Source organism: Mytilus edulis, chromosome 4 (assembly GCF_963676685.1).
Source record: "Mytilus edulis chromosome 4, xbMytEdul2.2, whole genome shotgun sequence".
Taxonomy (NCBI): domain Eukaryota; kingdom Metazoa; phylum Mollusca; class Bivalvia; order Mytilida; family Mytilidae; genus Mytilus; species Mytilus edulis.
In genome coordinates, this window is record NC_092347.1 from 36804416 (window position 1) to 36824221 (window position 19806).

The 19806-nt window shown below is 31.4% G+C and overlaps 2 protein-coding genes across 13 annotated transcripts in view; one reads left to right on the forward strand and one right to left on the reverse strand.

Annotated features, from left to right (window-relative positions):
• LOC139519595 (protein dead ringer homolog) overlaps positions 1-2074 on the reverse strand; it is a 37846-nt gene extending 35772 nt beyond the window's left edge. For 11 of the 12 annotated variants that reach the window (XM_071311775.1, XM_071311771.1, XM_071311773.1 and 8 more), the window contains exons 1-2: positions 1865-2066; positions 874-1356 (exon numbers count right to left, since the gene is read on the reverse strand). In XM_071311775.1, coding sequence (XP_071167876.1) covers positions 874-1356; positions 1865-1900 — 519 coding nt within the window. In that variant the 5' untranslated portion in view covers positions 1901-2066. Of the gene's footprint in view, positions 1-873; positions 1357-1864 lie in introns of all 12 variants that reach the window. The other variant, XM_071311767.1, reaches the window with a different exon arrangement.
• A 29-nt stretch (positions 2075-2103) lies between these two features.
• Positions 2104-19806, forward strand: part of LOC139519593 (U3 small nucleolar RNA-associated protein 15 homolog) — a 49937-nt gene continuing 32234 nt past the window's right edge. Inside the window, exons 1-4 of the mRNA XM_071311764.1 lie at positions 2104-2276; positions 8706-8798; positions 10929-11113; positions 11325-11448. Of these exons, the coding sequence (XP_071167865.1) occupies positions 2184-2276; positions 8706-8798; positions 10929-11113; positions 11325-11448 (495 nt within the window). The 5' untranslated portion in view covers positions 2104-2183. The remainder of the gene's footprint in view (positions 2277-8705; positions 8799-10928; positions 11114-11324; positions 11449-19806) is intronic.

Consider the following 19806-nt stretch of genomic DNA (forward strand, 5'->3'; position numbering starts at 1 on the left):
TTTTATTATGAAATCGAACAACAGAAGAAAAGTAATTATCAATCCCCACATACCCTTTTTGCCAAAGAAGCATATTTGAACGATTTTATTAATAATTAAAGAATTAATTTGCCGTTTTGAAAGCATTTGGAGAAATAAACATTACCCTTGACAATAAATATATTTTATCGTACATGCACGACTTTTTGTTTCGACTGACACCTTTTGTTTCTGATAGTAAAGAATCCTATTTATACTGCCCTATGAGGCACAACTATGAAGTACAACATCACATTTCTTTTAAAGACTTATAAAAAATGGATAACTATAAAATTAAAAATTAAATGAAAAATTGAAATCACTGTGCATAACGCAAAAAAAGTCACGATAAAATTACTGTGTGAAAAGAATTCTTGATTTAAAATCATCGAATTGTGGATTGGAAATTGTTAACTTTTTTTTTATCATCAACACTACGAATTTTATTTGAAAAAAATGTAAACCGAATGAATACGTAAATAAATAAGAAATATAACAATAGATAATAAAACAAATACGGTTTTGTGAATTATTAAAGATTTCAAAACTGTTTCTTTCTTTTGTTGATTAAGTGAAGGTATAAGAAAGCCTAAAAGAAGAAAACAAGTGAGTGTCAGCATGAAGACTTCAGTCGTGTCATCTGTCCTCAGTTTCATGTATAATTAATAATAGAACAGCAAATCTTAAATTCAGGATGAAAGCTGTTTCTAAAAGCCTTAAAAAATAAAAATTCCTTAGAAATCCATTAGGTCTAACTGTTGTAATTATTTGTCTTAAAAATTAACACAAACACAGAAAACAAAATAGATCATAATTGACACAAAAAATGCTGAAATGCATAACTAGACTGCTTACTTGTTTAAACTGTTCCTCAAAAGTCCAGTGGTGAGACGGTCCGTCAACATTGGTTGGGCTAATCGATGTAGCACTCATAGGAGAAATGTTGTTTCTGTATCTTTCCAAATAGGCTTGATTCAAAAGGTCCAGTCTTGGATCACTTTCTGATTTAAGTAAGTGGCTGTCACGGATGGCTCTTAATTCTTCATGGTGTTTATTTATTCTCAGATCCTCTCCTCGGTCCTCTGAGTGTCTCCTCTCGCCATGCAACCTCATATCTTTAACACGGAGTTCTTCGTGTCGTCGCCGTAATATAGCTTCTTCGTGAGCTCTTTTAAGTTCTCTCTCTATCTCAATTCTTTCTTCTCTTTCCTGTTTCTTCATCTTTTCATACAATTCTCTGTCAGCGGGGTCTAACTTTTCCCTGCTAACATCGTCCATATCTTTGTCAGTGCTACCATTTTCTGAACTCAATTCGGATTCGTTCATGTCTCCATTTGTCTACATGAGGAAAATTTATCAAGTTGAATTGGTTTCAAAATTTTCATGAAATCTAAATTTTATTATTTTAATAAAAAGGGTTTACTGCTGCAGAGTCTTTTTTTTTTACCATAAATTAACGAAGCGAATGAATAGATGAAATTTGCAACATTTTTTTTTTAGAATTAAAAATAAATTTAATCAATTAAATAATACTTCAAAACAAAATTCTTATGCATAAATGAACTTGAACAATTATCATTATGAGATCAGCACAAAAACAAAATCAAATTTACATTTATTAATTAAAATAAAATTCCTTATTGTTTTTAAAAAGAATTAAAGTCTTTGACAATCTATTATAAGACTTTTAAAAATAATAATGATTATTAATACAGTTTTTTGTTAAAAATTCAAATTATGGCAATTTGATAAAAAAAATAATCAAAATAAAACTGAAATAATATTTATTTAAAAAAAAATTAATTGAATATTAAATTAATAAAAAGACTGCTGAAAAATAACTTACCAAAGTTTCACGCGGACTTATTTCCCCATTAGACATTTTCCGTTTTTAAACAAAGACTGTTAAATGCACAAAAGTTTATATTCTTCTGATATTCTTCAAGCAATTTAAGTGTATAACATATCAAATGAATAAAGATCCTTTCATCCGTACAACATAATTTCATGTTACGACCTCTAACCTTACAGACTCCGCCTATTCCAAAGGCTTGACAGAGATTGCCATTCGTCTCAACTCGGCCGATTCCGTACCCTCATTTAACACAGAAGGAGAGTAGCGGATTCTACCGAGGATTTGCCGGAAAGCAACGATTAAAAAGAAAATGGCAGCCTCCTTCAAGAAAACAGCAATCAAAACAATACCACGTGTTGGGGAAATAATAACCACAGACACATTATTTTGGAAAAGTTTAGAGGTTAGCTAATCAAACAAGTGTACTTAAGTATACAAAAATAGTGCCATTCTTCAAATAATTCTACAAATGACAATTTTCGTTATGGAAACGAAAAGGGGGAGGGATGTAAATTAAAAACAGAAATTTTCTTAAATTGACCTATCAAACTTGACTAAAACACAGACACATGTATGTGGTCCTCTGTTTCTTTAATTTACCTACATCTGTAGTCAAAATTATATGGCCAGTTACATGAGTTGTAACTATTTTGATTGAACCGATGATCTGTGTTATTATGAAATGAAAATATAAGTATGATACCAACAGACATTCTTCGAACACTAAATATCATGATCTAAACAGTGCTCTAACCGACCGATCCAAAGAACATCTTCTCTAACTCAACCAGTTAGACCTCCAGTATGCTCCAGTTTGCAACACTTTTCCCTCTTTACTTTTTTGCGCTGCAATTGTCATTCATTTGATTTTAAGCTGCTCTCAGTCCACTACTGCTGTACTGAATAGGCCAACCAGAGAGTTTTCACTCAGACGCTTCTGAATATTTTTTTATTGCATGTAATGGTCCTCTTTAAAGACCTGATCTAATCTGATGACCCTACATACATTGTATCTGCCACATACATGTGTAGTGCCAGTCACACACAGACACTTGTATGTGCCGTATTAGTTGTTCACAGTGCCCAATATTGTTTAATTATGTAGAAAAACTTAGCAGTTGGATTCAAACCCTTAATCACAAAATTTAATGTCATTGCTCTGACTGACTTATCTAAAGAAGATCTTCCCAAACAGTGAAACTTAAGACTATCTGACTAGAACTATAAATATACAATATAAAAGGAGATGGGATATGATAGTCAATGAGGCAACGCTCCACATGAGTCTAAAATGACATTGAAATAAACTACTATAGGTAACTGTACAGCTCGCAACAATGATCGCAAAACAAAAAAAAATATACACAGCAACAAACAACAACCACTGAATTACAGGCTTTGGACAGAATGTTTACTTTCAATAAATTCTATAGTTAAAAGTAGCTGTCTATATACATGTAAGTATACCCTTAACAGGGCTATGGTCTTTTGATGAGAACTTTTGACCACTTTTAGTGCTTTTGTGTATTATAATGAAATCTACAAGTATTTTGTGCATACCTGTCAACTGACCCGTATTCTGCGGGTGTGACCCGAGATTTTCACAATTCTGAGGGATCACCCGGAACCCCCGGCGGGTCATTGAAATAACCCGGGAATTCCGAAAATGACCCGATTTCACCCGTATTTCTTAGCCTTGAGATTGATTTCATAAGTAATATTCCTTTGAAATACCGGCAAATTCGTAATTCTGCCATGAACAGGAAGTTCATCTAGCTATGTAAACTGTCAAATTAAGTGACCCATTAAGTACATGGCTTCACTTGACAGCTTTGGTGTCAAACACACTGTTAATTAACAGCAATTACCTTAGCTTTAGGTCGTAAATAAATTGCACCATTGAACAAACTGAACTAGAGTTACTTCCCCTTATTTGTCACCATTCAAAATTATTCCTTATATTTTATGTTTTATGGGTGAAAAAGATTAAATCATAAAAATATAAAATTCAAATACATATTGAAAAATAACTTTTCATTATTTTTATACCTTTATACAATTTTTTTTTAAAAGTTGAAAATTATTTTTTACATTTATACTTCCCTTAACTGTATTACTATATTTTATCATAGTCTAATTTCCTTGTTAAATGAAAAATAATATGGATAAAAGCTACATAGTCAATAGTCTCAAACATTTAAGAATTACATTAAATTCTAGTGTTTGATGATTGTAGTATTTTTTCTCAAAAAGTAAAGCACATAAGACTGAGATACACAAATTTATTATAATCTTTAAAAGTGCAATGAAATAATATTTAATAAGATTTAAAATGACTTAACAAAGTGAACATGCATTGATGTTTTGGTATCTTTGATATACATTATAAGAAAATGTACCATAAATACTGAAATTCAGCTCGAAAAAGTTCGTACGCGTTATGACCTGAGATTTGATTCTTCCCTGCATTTTCATCGTCACAGGTTGACAGGTATGATTTTGTGAAAGCTGTCATTTGTAAAATAGAACATGTACACAGAGTTCTCAAATTAGTCTTTCTGTCCCTGGCAGTCCTTGTAGAAAAACTGCTGGTCCACACTATTATTTCTATGGCAAAATACCCAAATTGTGTTGATCCTGTGGTAATATTTGGTGATCAAAATCTTTAATTATGTAGACAAACTTAGCAGTTGGATTAAACTGTGTCCACCACATTTAAAGAACTCTGTGTACAGAATTTATGTAAAAACAGCTGCTTGAATACTTGCACAAAATGTAAGTGTATTTATATTTGTGACAGCGACAGAGGGGAGTTATCCAGCACTGGGGAAGGCTATGGCATAAACTTTGTTTAAAGCTTTATTTCTGAAGGTAGAAGATCTTGGTACCTAATACCATGAATACAGATGCTCATGATCAGAAGGTTTTTGTCTGTCATTGTCCCTGACCTCATTTTCATGGTTCAGGAAAAAAGTCTATATAGTTTCTTTGTCAATTGAATTTCTCATTTATTAGTAAAAGGATTGTTATATTTGGTACAAGAGATCCTTGCAACCAATCACATGTTTGTTAAACAGGGTTACTTAACCTTAACCTTTTATAGACACTTCTGGATAAGTGATTAATATTATAAAAAAGAAGATGTGGTATGATTGCAAAAAAGACAACTCTCCACAAGAAACCAAATATCACAGAAATTAATAGCTATAAAGGAGTATGTTCGATAAGGTCCTAAAATGGCCCCCTTTTTTAACGTAAATTTCAAATTCGGATTTGTTTAACAATATCACGATAAATTATAGCTAATACATTGACTAGATAGGATATAAGCCATTTTATTGAAAATTTCACGTTTCTGCGTTTCATTATGACGTCACAAGTTGTACTCATATTGATTTTTCACGAAAAAATTAATGAAAATGGGTAAATTTCCATTGATTATTGGAGAGGAAACATAGAGCGCATACGTCGACAACAAAGATCTTTTAAAATAATGTTTGTGAAGACATTTCACATGTCTTATTTGAATATTAAGCTTGTCGACGCCTGCGCTCTATGTTTCCTGGTCCTTTATTTGGTTGAAATCCAGCTGATTTTGTCAAATTTCACAAAAATCCCTTATCTTGACCTTTTTGGGATGTAAAAATCAACGTGTTAGAATAAAACTTTGACAAAAACAGTTCTGTTTAACTTTCTCACATGTGTTTAAGGCAACTTAAAGTATTTATTGTCTTGTAACTATGAACTTTATAATTGGGGCCAAATATGGCCCTTACCGAACTTACTCCTTTGGCGTATGGAATGACTTTAATGTGTACAAATGTACATGTCTATCTGAAAATATCTATATTTTCTTAGTACAATGGTCTTCGTTTTTGTGGTGAAATACATTTACTTGTCCATTGTGCAGTTCCAATCATAAGATAATACATGTAATACTACATTATAGAACACACCCGCGAAATCAAGGGCGTTTACAGCTTGTGAACTGTTGTAGGATTATTTTTTGTTAAGGATACAGTGCTATTGTTTGCCTTAAATTTTTGGAGAATAAAGGCTTCTTTCCCTGGAGAGGAATCCCAATTTGAAAAAAAGTGGCTTAAAATTATTCCTAAAAAGACAACTTTTTTCTCAAACAATGCAGTCTCAGTAGTAATTGTGCATGAATACAAACTGTAAAACTCTCATTTAAACATTTTTCATGCCTAAAATGACTATGTGTGCAGATTTAAGGGTCTATTTATGTTAATTTTGTATCATCACTGATAATAAGGTGTGTTATTTCAAATGAGGGTTTACCTCTTGAAAAGGGGTCTGCAAATTGAAACTTCCAGTCAAATTTATGGTTTATCATAAATTTACCAATTTGATAAAAATGAAGCAAATTTTCCCAATAAAAAAGGGTAGAGGTAGTTTTGAAAAAAGCCAACAATATCACTGACATTTTATGTATGAAGAATTTCATAAAAGGTATCAAAAGCCCTCACCATTTTTCCAAATTCCGATATTTGTTTTCTTTCTGTTGAATTCAATTATTTTCGTGTTTCTGGCCTCAGACCACAATTATTCTTTTCCTTTGCTACAATGCATCTTTTGGTAAAAGTAAAATTAAATAAAAAATTTGCACCGCATCTAACATGAAATAAATGTAACTGCTTATATATAATAGACCATTATTAGTCTAATAAGATATGCTTCTAGGACAATCCATCAGTGCTTTTTCTTTTGAGAGCCTTATTAACATGCCAATGGTAGGATACAAATCTTGTATAAATGACTAAGACCGACTTAGGCTAATTTGAATGAGGGGTGATCGGAGGGGTCCTGATTCCAAAATCCCGGGCTTAAAAACATGAAATCCCGAGATGCAGAATTTAAAGAAATTCATATCCCGAAATCGTAAAATATATTCCCCGGATCCCATAAGGATCAATCCCCAAATCCCAAGCTTAAAAACACCTGATACCTATGCCTGAAAAAGGTCCTGCCTCCCTCTAATCTCGACCCTACTTTCATTTTTGCCAAATCACTTCTTTCACTTTCAACAATGAATTTTTATGCTCCATTTATGGGCATTATGTTTACTAGTCTGTGCATCCGTGTGTTCATTCATCTGTCCGTCTGTCCCGCTTCAGGTTAAAGTTTTTGGTCAAGGTAGTTTTTGATGAAGTAATAATAGTGCGGATGTGGCATCCATGTACTATGGAAATATTCTTCTTTCCACATGTTTTACTTATTTTAATATTTATGCAACTGGTATGACCCCTTAAATAGTAAACATTTCAAAGAAAACAGTAGACAGAATACAGAGAGTCTCTATATATTATAGTAGTATAATCGTAGTTTACATGTAGATAAATGCAAAAATAATTGTCCTCTCTAAGGAGGTATAATAGTTGTGGTTCTTGCGATCTAAACACCATGATATGGAGAATGCTCTGATTGGCTTATTTATTTTTCATTTTTGTTATCTATCATACGATTGGTTGTACTTGTGCACGTTTCAAACAGAAGGTCTTATCTATGACTAAAAGTTAGTCTGATGACGGAATCACTATCCAGATTCCTTTTCTGTCGTTTTTCTCCAAAAATAACTCAATCTGAATAATCATAAGAATGGATGACAAATGCGACTACCGGTATGCATGTTACCTATAGAACACAGAGGCATGATGATTAATTTATCGTGGAAGGAAGAGAAGCGGCACACAAAAATGAGGTCTTCTCATTTAATAGTATAGATATATTTATGGTTTAAAAGGCTTGTAAGGTGTAAATTTTCATCTAACCTAATTTTCATGGTTCAATATGATATTGAGGTGGGCACAACTGGGTGGGCATGTTTGTTTGTTCGGGTTGGTCTGAATTTTGTCTGTAAATTTGACTTCATTTTCATGGTTCATCGTCATTGTTAAAATTTTGTTGTTAAATCACATTAAATTAATTATCTGATATAAGCATTCTAAATTATGGTCCGAGGGGAAACCTGAAACAAACCTTTTTTTATTTGCATACATACATGACATAGTTAGCTCTACTAACATGACATATTTAGATATGCTTAAATTGGAGTTTTTCACTGTTATGTTGAGAATTCTATTCAATTAAAAAAAAAAGGATCAGTATTAGAGGATCTACAAAAAAAAGTTTATATGACTGAATCAGGTCCTTCTAAAGCTCTTTACATTAAGTTTCATCGAAACAAGAATGTCACAAACTGAAAGTTCATTGCAGTCTTATTCTAAATCTTGGAAAATTTGTAAAGATACCTTGCCTTCCATATGACATCAACCATTGCTGTCTGTAGAAAAGTATACAACTGAATGTTGATATTTATTTAAAAGAAGAAAGGCTGTTTGGAACATCTAAGCCAAAAATGGTCTTGTGATGGCCTTTTTAAGAATTGAGTAATTACCTAGACCTGTATTTGTTTTTTGTTCTTTATTTTGAAACATAAATTAGTACGTCTGTTTTCTCATTTGAATTTTTTCGTTTTTTCATTTCGGGGTCTTAGCTGGGTTTAAGTCATTGTTTAAGGTCACACAGTTATCATAGTTGTTAATATCTGTGTCTTTTGGTCTGTTTTGCAGAGATGTCTCATTGGCAAATATACTGCATCTTCCTATGTTTACATTGGCAGGCATTATAGCTGACTGCATGATTTGCATAAATTTATAATTGAATGATATTAACAAATTATTATATGTAATCAAATTTTTATAGCAGTACTTTTTTGCTATTTTATCTTTCATGTAAGAAATAGATATAACTATTGTAGCATTGATTTTGCATTATAAACAAGTATACTCAATAAAAAACTTTTTTTTTCTAGGTGCCTGTGACAAAGAAGGAATATGGACCAATTACTCATATAGAATTTAGCCCTGTTGAACCACATAATTTTGCAGTGACAAATTCCACAAGGGTAAGAGATATATATATAAAATAAACTACTGGATTTTTTTTCTTCAATAAAAGGTTTTGTAGCATATTTGGAATTTCATATTTAAACAAGTTTAAACAACAGCATGCTTCCAACCAAGATTATTGACACAAAAATAGAAAACATAATTGTTAAACTAGTGACACTGTAGCTTAATACATTTAAAACTGCCGAAGAGGTTACCTCTTATAAGCAAAAAGTTGTCTTGTTAGGTCACCGACACCCTTCTTGTCCCAATGAGTTATGTTTGTAAAATTGAGAATGGAAATGGGGAATGTGTCAAAGAGACAACAACCCAACCATAGAACAGACAACAGCAGAAGGTCACCAATAGGTCTTCAATGCAGCGTGAAACTCCTGCACCTGGAGGCGTCGTTCAGCTGGCCCCTAAACAAATATCTATACTAGTTCAGTGATAATGGACGTCATACTTAACTCCAAAAATTGTGCATTTTAAAACCGCAACTCAAACAGCAGCTCTCTTGTAAGGTCTGTTTCCTCTGGTCCCTATGGCGACCTTTATATACATGTGGACAGTTTGTTTATTTACATTTCTCTGTAGTATATATCATAGTTTTTAAAAGTGGTTGCAATGAAAATAATATCTTTATAATGACTAATTGTGGTTTATATCCCTCTAGAATGATCATGGAGAGAACTTTTAATATATGAATACACCCATTTAATAAGACTATAATTCAACGATGAAAATTAAAAGTAGGCTATATTTTATTGTGAAGATTGTAATGCAAATGCTTATGTACTCCCTACTCAGCTAAATATTCTGTTTTGATAAATTCCAAGTATTTATGGCGGGAGGAATATAAAATTGTTCTTTCTAATTAATGCAAAACCTGTTTTAATCAGTGCCAGAATTTTTCTGCATGTGATATATAGTTGAACAACAGCACCTGATGTACCCCAACAGAGAAGACATATCATCACATACACAATACATAATAACACAAGTATATTTTGATATGATTCTTGATTAACAGTATTATTTCCAGACATAAAGACAATCAGAAGAAATAGTTGTCATGCATTGAATCTGTGTCTTTAATTAAAATCATCTTCCTTACTTTTATTGTTACATATGCACGTGGCAATGCAGATTTTTTGCATCTATTCATTGCTTATTAAATTACAGTGAAAGAAGTGCATTAATTAATTAGTTGGTTATTAAGGGGAGGTAACTAGTTCATCAAGGTGAATAACTGAGATTTGTCAGCAATAAGTAGGGCAATGGATACATTCTATAATTATTATAATTAATAGCAGCCCCTAAAAAATTTAATTCAAAGACATTGCTTCATATTTTCTACTTTTTATGTTGATGTTTACAAAATGAATGTGTTTAATGTTTGACATTAATTCAGATTTATTTAGTTATATTTTAAAATCAATGTCAATGAGCTTTTTTTCATTGGTTCTGTTGGTTTAAAAAAAAATTGGAGTTGAAGTTAGTTTTTTAGCCAAACTTATTTCAACAAAATAGCTTTTGAGAGTCAAAAGATGATGTAACTAAAAGTTGATAACTTGTATTACTACTTTGAATGAAAAGTAGTATAGGGTGAATGATAAGAAAAAGACTTCAACTAAATTAGATAGGTATGTATGGTCAAGACAGATTTGACATTCATAAGTATTCTTAAAGTTAAACAGCCCACTTATAAAAAGTCTAGCTAGGTAAATGGTATAAATTAACAAAGACTCTTAACACTTGGTCAATGAAAATCATATTTGCAGAAGCCACTTAACGAAACGGAATGGTAATTGAAAATCGTATAAACCGGTATAATTAAACCACTTTTTGTCATGTTATACCCTTAATAATAATATATCTTGTTCAAGTAAAACAAAGTGAAAGGTGAAATGTTAACTATAATAAATTATACTAATGAAAAACTTTTCTTTGGTGGATAGTCCAGTCTGTTGTCCTAAATTTAAAAAGCTCATCTTCATCTGGCTTAAAAGTCACATGTTTCTTTAAAAATGTTACACCAAAAAAAAGTTCCTCAACTAGTTTACCTGAGCATGAAGGCATAAATATATGTAAATGTAGATATTTATTTTTACGAACATGATCCATTGAAAATAATTATTTTGCAGGTACAAATATACAGCCCTAAATCATTACAAATTGTAAAAACAATAAGTCGGTTTAGAGAACAAGCACATTGTGGTAGTTTCCGAGATGATGGACGATTATTGGTGGCCGGTGGTGACGGTGGTGAAGTTAAACTATTTGATGTTGATGGGAAGTCCTTACTAAGAGTGTTTAAAGGTCACAAAGGGTATGTTGTCAACTGACTTGATAAAACTCGCCATTCTTTAGTCTATAAGCTAAAGTTCATTGCAAGTTTTCAAACTACAATAAAAATACTAATTGATTCAAAGAATTGAGAAAATTATCATTATTTTCTTTTCTTTCTTCCAATGCAATTACCCATACCTCTTGATTAAAAGTACCAACAGACTGATAATGTTTACTGCTTATAATTGTAGATCAGTACATGTGAGCAAGTTCCTGTCCGACAGACTCCATTTGTTCTCGGGGTCAGATGATAACACTGTTCGCTTGTGGGACATTCCTACTGAAAATCAACTCCTATCATACAAAGACCATCAGGTAATTATAGAGCATGGTGCACATGATATAAATGTAGTTGATATATTCTCTTGGTGTTTAAGGTGATACATAACACTACAGGGAGATAACTCTGTAAAAATCAGCTTATCATTTTAGTCACAAGATTTTGTTCAGGAAATATTAAGCTTTTAAATGATCAAAACTAACGTTTATCAAACTGCTTTATTTTTGTCAAAGGGTCAAATAAATATTTTGTAAAATTTTTTATGAAAGATAAAAACGACCCAAATTAATTTTAGTCAAGGTGTTTGGTACCACCATAACCTTGTCAAAGGACAAAGGAAAGAATATCTCCAAATGTGGATAAATATTGCTGATCTGTTGTAATGAGGACGTGTGGTGAGATTGTTCATTTGGTAAAGAATTGGAATGCACATTGTGACACCAGGATGTTTCACATTTCACAAACTTATTGGAAGGAACCAGTAATGCTTTCAAATCATATAATTTACATAGGCCAACATGCTAGCATGAGCTATTGCAACAGTTTGGACATCCATTGTCTGTAGTCAACAAACAAACATTGCCAGAAAAAATATAAAGAAGGTCCTTATTTTGTGCATGATGGCCAATGACATGGTAAACAGTTTTAATTCATTGTTCAGCTTAAAATTTCTTCTCATCATAATCTATTTCGAATTGATATTATTTCAAGATTCTCTGTGTATATAGCTACATATAATTTCCATATATTCCTGCTAGTCACATGTTTCAAAGCAAGGGGAGTCATTTAGGCTTTTTTAAAGCTTTTTTCACTGTACATCCTTTTAACTATTTTTATACAAGTTTTTAAAGCACACTTTAGACTGGTTTCTGAATTTCTGATTTTGAATTTGGTAGCAAGTAGCATGGTGAAAGATTAGCTTATTCTACAATAAAATGATCACTTTAAAGACAATTTTGGTTAAGGAATTATACATATTTATTCAGAGATATCATGGTGCACTTTCATATTAAAGTTATTAAAGACATTGATGTGGTGACATCATAAAGGGGTGGGTGGAAGACAAATTGGTTGTTTGTTCAGTTATTTCAAAAGTGAATTATAAAAGGTGTGCCTTAAATTCCTTTACAAAACTAGCAGTAGAGATTCTTTGTAATGGAGGATTATTCTACATTAGTTTAATTGGTGGGATCCATACAGGATATCAGAGCTGTCATCTTTACTGTGACGGTAAAGATTGATTCAACCACTAAATGTTGAATATTTTTCAAGAAAAGTAAAGATATTTTTGAGATGACAACAGAAAAAGTACACTATTATTGTTTATTTTGTTATTTATTCAGAAGAATTTGACACAATACATTTCTCCTGATTTAATGTGGCATATTCATCACTTAAATTTTATTGCAGAGTAGCATATTTCACAATTACAGTGGGAGGGTTTGGTTTATAAGTTTTTGTTTTAATAAAACCAAGCATTCCGCTAAGTAATATAATTCTAAATTATCCAGATATAAAAATGGTAAATGTATGCACCCCAGGGGACTCAGACTTAAATCTTTCAAATTCATTTTGATATTAAAACAAAACCATAATTCCACTTAGGTCAGTAAGGTTCCTTTATGATTGTTTTATTTTGATATGTTCAGGAAATAATGTTTTATTTTCAAGTGTTTTCACTTTTAGAAGAGATTTTTCTCACAGCTTGATCCCCACTTAGGCTAAGTCAATCTGACAATGTTTTAATAAAACAAAGTTTTGATACACTTTAATAAATGGCAGCTTCCTGCTATCAAATTTTTATATTTTTATTCTGCCCTTGACAGGGAATCAAATAAATATCAGGGGCCCCAGGAAGGATTTGATTCTTTACAGATAGCATCAGATCTGATTTTACATGTATGAATGCATAGATAATATTTGCTGAGCTGGTTTTTGTCATTACAAGTTGTATGCTCATATTGATGAAGACAACTCAAAGGTGTAAGAAACTGAGTTCTTTGTTAATTTGATGATGAGGGATAACTTTATAATGTCCAGCGGCAAATATCACATGCTTGAAGCTTCTTTACTGTAGACTATATACATGTAAAGGTTTGACCATATAAGTTGGGAAAGAGGCAGTCAGTTTATCAGCTAATTTATATACCTGAACATTTTGCACCATTTGGAGGAATAAGTCTTCAGAGATCATTTGTAGCATTTTAAAGATCCATGAAGGCAGCAATTTATTTGAAAGATCAGAGTATAAAACAACATGTATTATAGAAATTTTTTTGAAATATTTTATCAGAGCCCTTTTGAAGTTGCTTTCAAATGGCATATTCTGAAAGTCCTCAGCATAAATGATTCCTTAAATCAAAGTCTTTACCTCAAAAACCTATAGACTCAAGTTGTGGTCTCAACATGATAAAAAGAACTAAAGGTTAATTAAATTAATGTGCAAAAAAGTGATGAAAAGAAATCAGATATGACACATTGCTGCCTATATAATGAAAAGATAAAACATGTCGTGGGACAGTTTCATTGTTCTATCCTTTGCAGGTATTCATAGACATAGAACTTATATTTATTATTGTATTGAAAAAAATCCCATTAAATTGATGATAGACATTGGTTAAAGAAATAACTTATAGCAGGGAATCTAGCTATAATCATAAACTACAATGTCAAACCATAATTCGTCTTTGGTGCTGAAGTGTTCTGCAAAGCTGTGTCAAGATTTATAATTGCCTTAAAGGCAACCTCAAACCATTTCTATTTTATGTGTTAGAGAAATGTCTATTGAGACAACCCAAGAAAAAAAGAAGCTAAGTAGTTTTATCAAAAGCATAATTTACAGTCAACAAACCTTTAAATTGATTACATAAATTTGTCTGTAATTGTATGAAATGTACCTTTAATTACCTCTGATATAAATAGATATTAAATTGTGTGCCACATGTTGAAATAGACATACCTTCAACATTTACTTCAATCAAACAGCATTAAGCTGAATTAAGCCAGAGATTCGGAATTATTAACTAGAAAATTATTATGGCTTCGGCAAATGTCAGGTTGGGGCTTGTTTTCTATTAAATAATTACTGCTGAAAAGTTTGATTTCTGTTTAATAATTAATGTTGAAATGTACTTGGTAATAACGAAAAATTGAAATTAATTGTGTAGTCTGTTATATAGTATATAGTTATATAGTTATGAGAGAGAGAAGAAAGAAAGGATAAATTGCTGAATGAAATTTTATTAAAAAAATATTATCTTATATTAAAAATTTGGAATCAACATTGGACAATTGATTTCTTAGTTTATATAGTATCTAGTTGTATAGTTGTAAAAGAGAGAAGAAAGAAGGGTAAAAAAATTAAATGAAATTGAATTAAAAAACCTTTGTCTTATTTTTTAAATTTGAAAATTGAATTAACCGTAGACAATTGTTTTCCTTGGAAGAATAATTTGGAATGCATATATATATGTTGCATTCATCGCATCTCTTTTGCCAGTTCCCCTGATAGAAGGTAAAGAGATGCCTACAGAAATTAACGAGTTTGGATGGCTTTAAGTCATTTATCACCTAATTCTAATATGTTTATTTCTCTCATCTCACATGTACATCATAAACAACGCAAATAAAAAAACTTGATTGGAAATAAAGAAAAAAGAAAGAAAGCCATGTATCACTTTTATCTTACACCGTATCAGTAAATACTAATTGAAACAAAATATTTAGCTTCTGCAGTGATCAATTTGTTTGTGATATCTAATCCAAAAACTAGTTAGCAAACGTTTATATGACGAGTTACAAATTAGATTTGATGGGGGCCATACTTTTATATACTGCAATCTCTTATTATTGAAGGTTTTTACGATTCGGCTGAAATTTTAACAAGATGAAATGAACAAAGCCCGGTAATTTAATGAAGTCTAGGAATGTCTTTGGCAAGTTTCGAGAAATGAAAGATATTTTTGAGGTATAACGAATTTGCCTTGATTTGATGTAGGTATAGGAATAATTGCCATTCATTTTGACAGAAAAAAAAGAATTATCTTTTATTAGGTCTGCCAAATGACAAATTTTTGTTTATTGAAGTTTTCACTTCCAACTGAAAAACACATTAGCAATAGAATGTATCAGAAAATACATTTACTGAACATATTTATATACATTGTATATATATATATATATACTTACAAAAAATCTGGATATTTATTAGAGTTTTCAAAATTAAAAAACAATAGCCCACACATTCTCCGCAAAGAAATTTTCACACTGATTGTAATGATAGCCTTTAGTTTCAATAAATTACTTTCTGTTTTTATTCCTTCTGCTAACAAAGTTGTTGGGTGTATTTAGATTCATCCTATTGGTCTATCCTAACAACTTTGAATCTTTTGTCTAAACTTAAGACAATTACTTTGTTGCATAATTGTTTTAAATGTCCATGGAGTACCACCCCAAACCCATCAGGAATAATGCCTCCTGAACTTCAATAGGAAACTTTATGATATTTAGTGGGTATGTTTGTATTTGTCAGGCTCCTAACACAGTTCTAATTTAAGTCTTCAATTGCACTATGTTGAAAAGGATACTTACACCTGTGAGCATTCTTATGCCCACACTATAATGGACTGTGCAAATAAGTTTAACCCTTGTCTGTCTGTAAGTCTATATGTCCTAAAATTGGTCTCTGTCCTCTAACTTTATTTTTCCTCATTCAAATGCTTTTACCTTTCTAGAGTTATGCCCCTTTACAAATGGAATAAAAATGCTGAATTTTTCATTTCCATTCTCTTACTTTAATTTGCATCAACCAATTGTTATACAACATATACACAATGCTTATTACCACAAAAATCTGATCAAGTACAAATTTTGTTAGCATGAGTATTTTCTTTTACTGTTCTTGGGTATGTTCCTTTATAATATTGCATGCAAGCAGGGGAATCATCTGTGTCCCATGGGCATATCTCCCATTTAATTACAATTGCTTTTATTTTCGGGATACCTGTTCCATATAAAAAGTGATACAATTGCTGACCATATATGCTTAATTTTATAAATAGAACATGTGGTTGGATGTGTTACAAGCAAATGTTTATCTTTGAGGTTATACTACCAGCTACTGAATAAATCTTTTATACCCCTAATACATTTCCGTCACATTTCTGCAGCAATTACAAATTAGAGCTTTGAGTTAAAGTTTTTTCAATCTTGACTTGCAATCATTGCAATCAGTACACTGAAAGGAAAAAATAAATGTTTTCTGGTGATTTTGACCCATCATTTTGCTATACAAAGAACACAAAAACTGTTTGGGAAAACCGTTGTTATTGTTAGCTTGATTTTACCAGAGTGTTCTACTACAGAGTAGTTGGTAACCTGTTGAAAAATATAAACATTGGAGTCAAAAGTTGGAAATAGTCAAAAAGATTTGAAACAGAAGTTTCTATGGATATTTCTATAAATTTTGTCTATCCATTGGTAGTTTATGGCATAGGGGTTAAGGACACAGCCAAAAAAAATATTTGGTGAATAGAATACTCCGATGTAATAGTTGTAATATTTCTGTTCAAATTTAACTTTTTTGCACTTGGTGATTATATCATAATTAGGGATAGGAACTTATAGTACTTGACTCATGTTGGAATCCTGAAAATAAATCACGAAAACTTTTCAATTTGGCAAAACATAAATTAAAAATAAAAAAATAACATTAAAACGGAAAAAAACAAATAAATAAATGGAGAATGTTTTTATAGAGTTGTGATTAATGTTAATTATATGGATGGACCGAAGAAAAAAGAAATAAGAGGAAATGTTTTTGGATTTTGATTAATCTAAGCTATGAAAATGACATTGAGTAATGGGCAAGGGAAGAGAAAATATCAGCACCTAAAGATTGAAGGAATTAACCTCCCCAATCTGTTCATTAATCAACAAAGCTAATTTTATGTCTGTCAATAATAAACAAATAATTTGATGATAGTGTGGTCTGATTTTCACATTACTTATATATCTATTGTTATTTTCTTAGGGATAATTACATATCAAGATCTTGCTAGATAGAGTCGTTAAGGTTAAAGATTAGCTACTGTTCATTTGTAGGACACTGTACAGTTATTTGCTTTTTTTGAAGGAAGTACAAATTCACAAAGTTAAATTATAATTTAGATTTCATTATAATTATATAAAAGTTTTTCAATAAAGTTTTCCTCAAATTTTTGAAGTTGAATGCTCAGTTTATAAGTCAGTCTATTATATAAACATTATCATGGGGTAAATCTCATTATAGTTATTATTTCCTTACCACGATGTCTGATTTGTAAAAAAAACCAATATGATACAAATGGCCAAATGCAAAAAAAATAAAAGGACTTAATTACAATTTAGGCAAAAAAAAAATAACCTTAAGATTGAGCAACATCAACCCCACAAAAAACCCCTAAAAAAACAAGAGGATGAGGTACACCTTAATGTTAAGTGATTCCTGCTCCGGTTATCGCACCCATTTTAATGCTAGTGGGGGAAAACAACAATCAGTAGAAAAGTAACATTTGAGGATGGCACAATCTAGGAAAAATAATACAGGCGATGATTATCACTGAACTAGTATATATATTTGTTTAGGGGCCAGCTGAAGGACGCCCCCGGTTGCAGGAATTTCTCTTGCATTGAAGACCTGTTGGTGACCTTCTGCTGTTGTCTGTTCTATTGTCGGGTTGTTGTCTCTTTGACACATTCCCCATTTCCATTCTCAATTTTATTTAGGATTATTGATGGTATTGATTGATTGATTTATGCTTGTTTGATATCCTGTGTTATGGCCACCACATAAATCAAATATATTTGGTCCAGTTAACATGTTATGTCTCTTTTGTCAGTATTCAGTTGTTTTGATGCTATCTTGCCACATAGTTAGTATGTTGACTCTTCTTTCCATTTTGACACAATAGTGTGTCAACAGTGAGTGTTCATAGTTGTTATCACTGTTTCACCATTTTAACTTGTAAACAATGTTGCCAGTTTGTGACCACCTCAATGGATGGCATTTATTGACATGACACTATTTTGCTAGATTTCCAGTCTGTCAAACAATATTTCCGCATGTTGCAATGTTATCAACATACCAGTCTATTGCCATTTTAACTAATGTGGATTTATTATTATTCATTGGATATCAATTTTTGTGGGTTTCGTGGGTTTCGTGGGTACAGGTGAACCACGAATTCATATGTTCAACGAATTACAAATTTTCTATAGGCTTTGTACATAGAAATCGGCAAACCACGAATTCAGATATCCACGAAAATGTAAATTTTCTTCAATCCACGAAAATTGATATCCAGGAAAAATAAATAATTCCACAGTATTATCTTAATGGCTCCATTTTGCCAGATTAGCAGTCTGGCAAACAATATTTCCACATTTTTAGCATGTTGCCATATTATGTTACCATCATACCAGTTTTTGTCATCTAACTGTATCATTTACATGAAGTCACTAAAACTATTAGTCTAAGCATCTTTTTTCCACATGTGGGGTCTTCATCAATAAGACAGCAATCCAACAATTGAAAATACCCCCAAAAATTAGATAGATTGAGAAATAATTAGTCAAACTTCAAACTTCTATCAGTTCTATATCGACCTTCATCTTGATTATGATTAATAAGTTTGCCATCCAAATTCCACTGATGAAAATGCTTAGAAGAAACTGAGAGCAGAAACCATGAAAATACTTTTGCTGCCTAATAAAAGGTAATTTTGTTCTGATGAAAGCTTAATTCATGGGTCGATTAAGAGAGGCCATTATGATATTAGTTAAATTATCCCAGATAAGATTAACATATTTCTGGATATGAAGTTAATTAAATTTTTGTCTGTGTCAGAAAGGGTAGACATATTTAACATTGTTAACACATCAGAGCAATGGTATTTGGCAGGACTTAGTAAATTTTTTAATTCAATTTGGTAATTATGGCTGATGTTTAGATACACTTTCTCATTAAGAGATAAAAAGAAATATCAGATTGATGATTTCAGAGGGAATCTTGTCAAATACTTAATTGTTTGTAAGTATAGGCAATATCAAACATATATCTCTGGTTTTATGTCATCAAAGTAGTGTTAAGCGCTTATCCTTGTGGTCATGTACTTTATGAAAGAATCTACACTCATTCTCTACTTGTTTGGTGTAGACTTCACACAATGAATACTAGAGAACAGGTTAAAGTTAGAAAGTTAGATTTCACTCAATATTCAAATACTTTGGATTCATTTTTATTCGTTGGATATCAATTTTCATTGTTTTAGTGGGTTCAGGTGAACCACAAATCTTAATGTTCAACGAATTACAAATTTTCTATCTGGTTGTATGCAGACCTTGGCAAAACCATG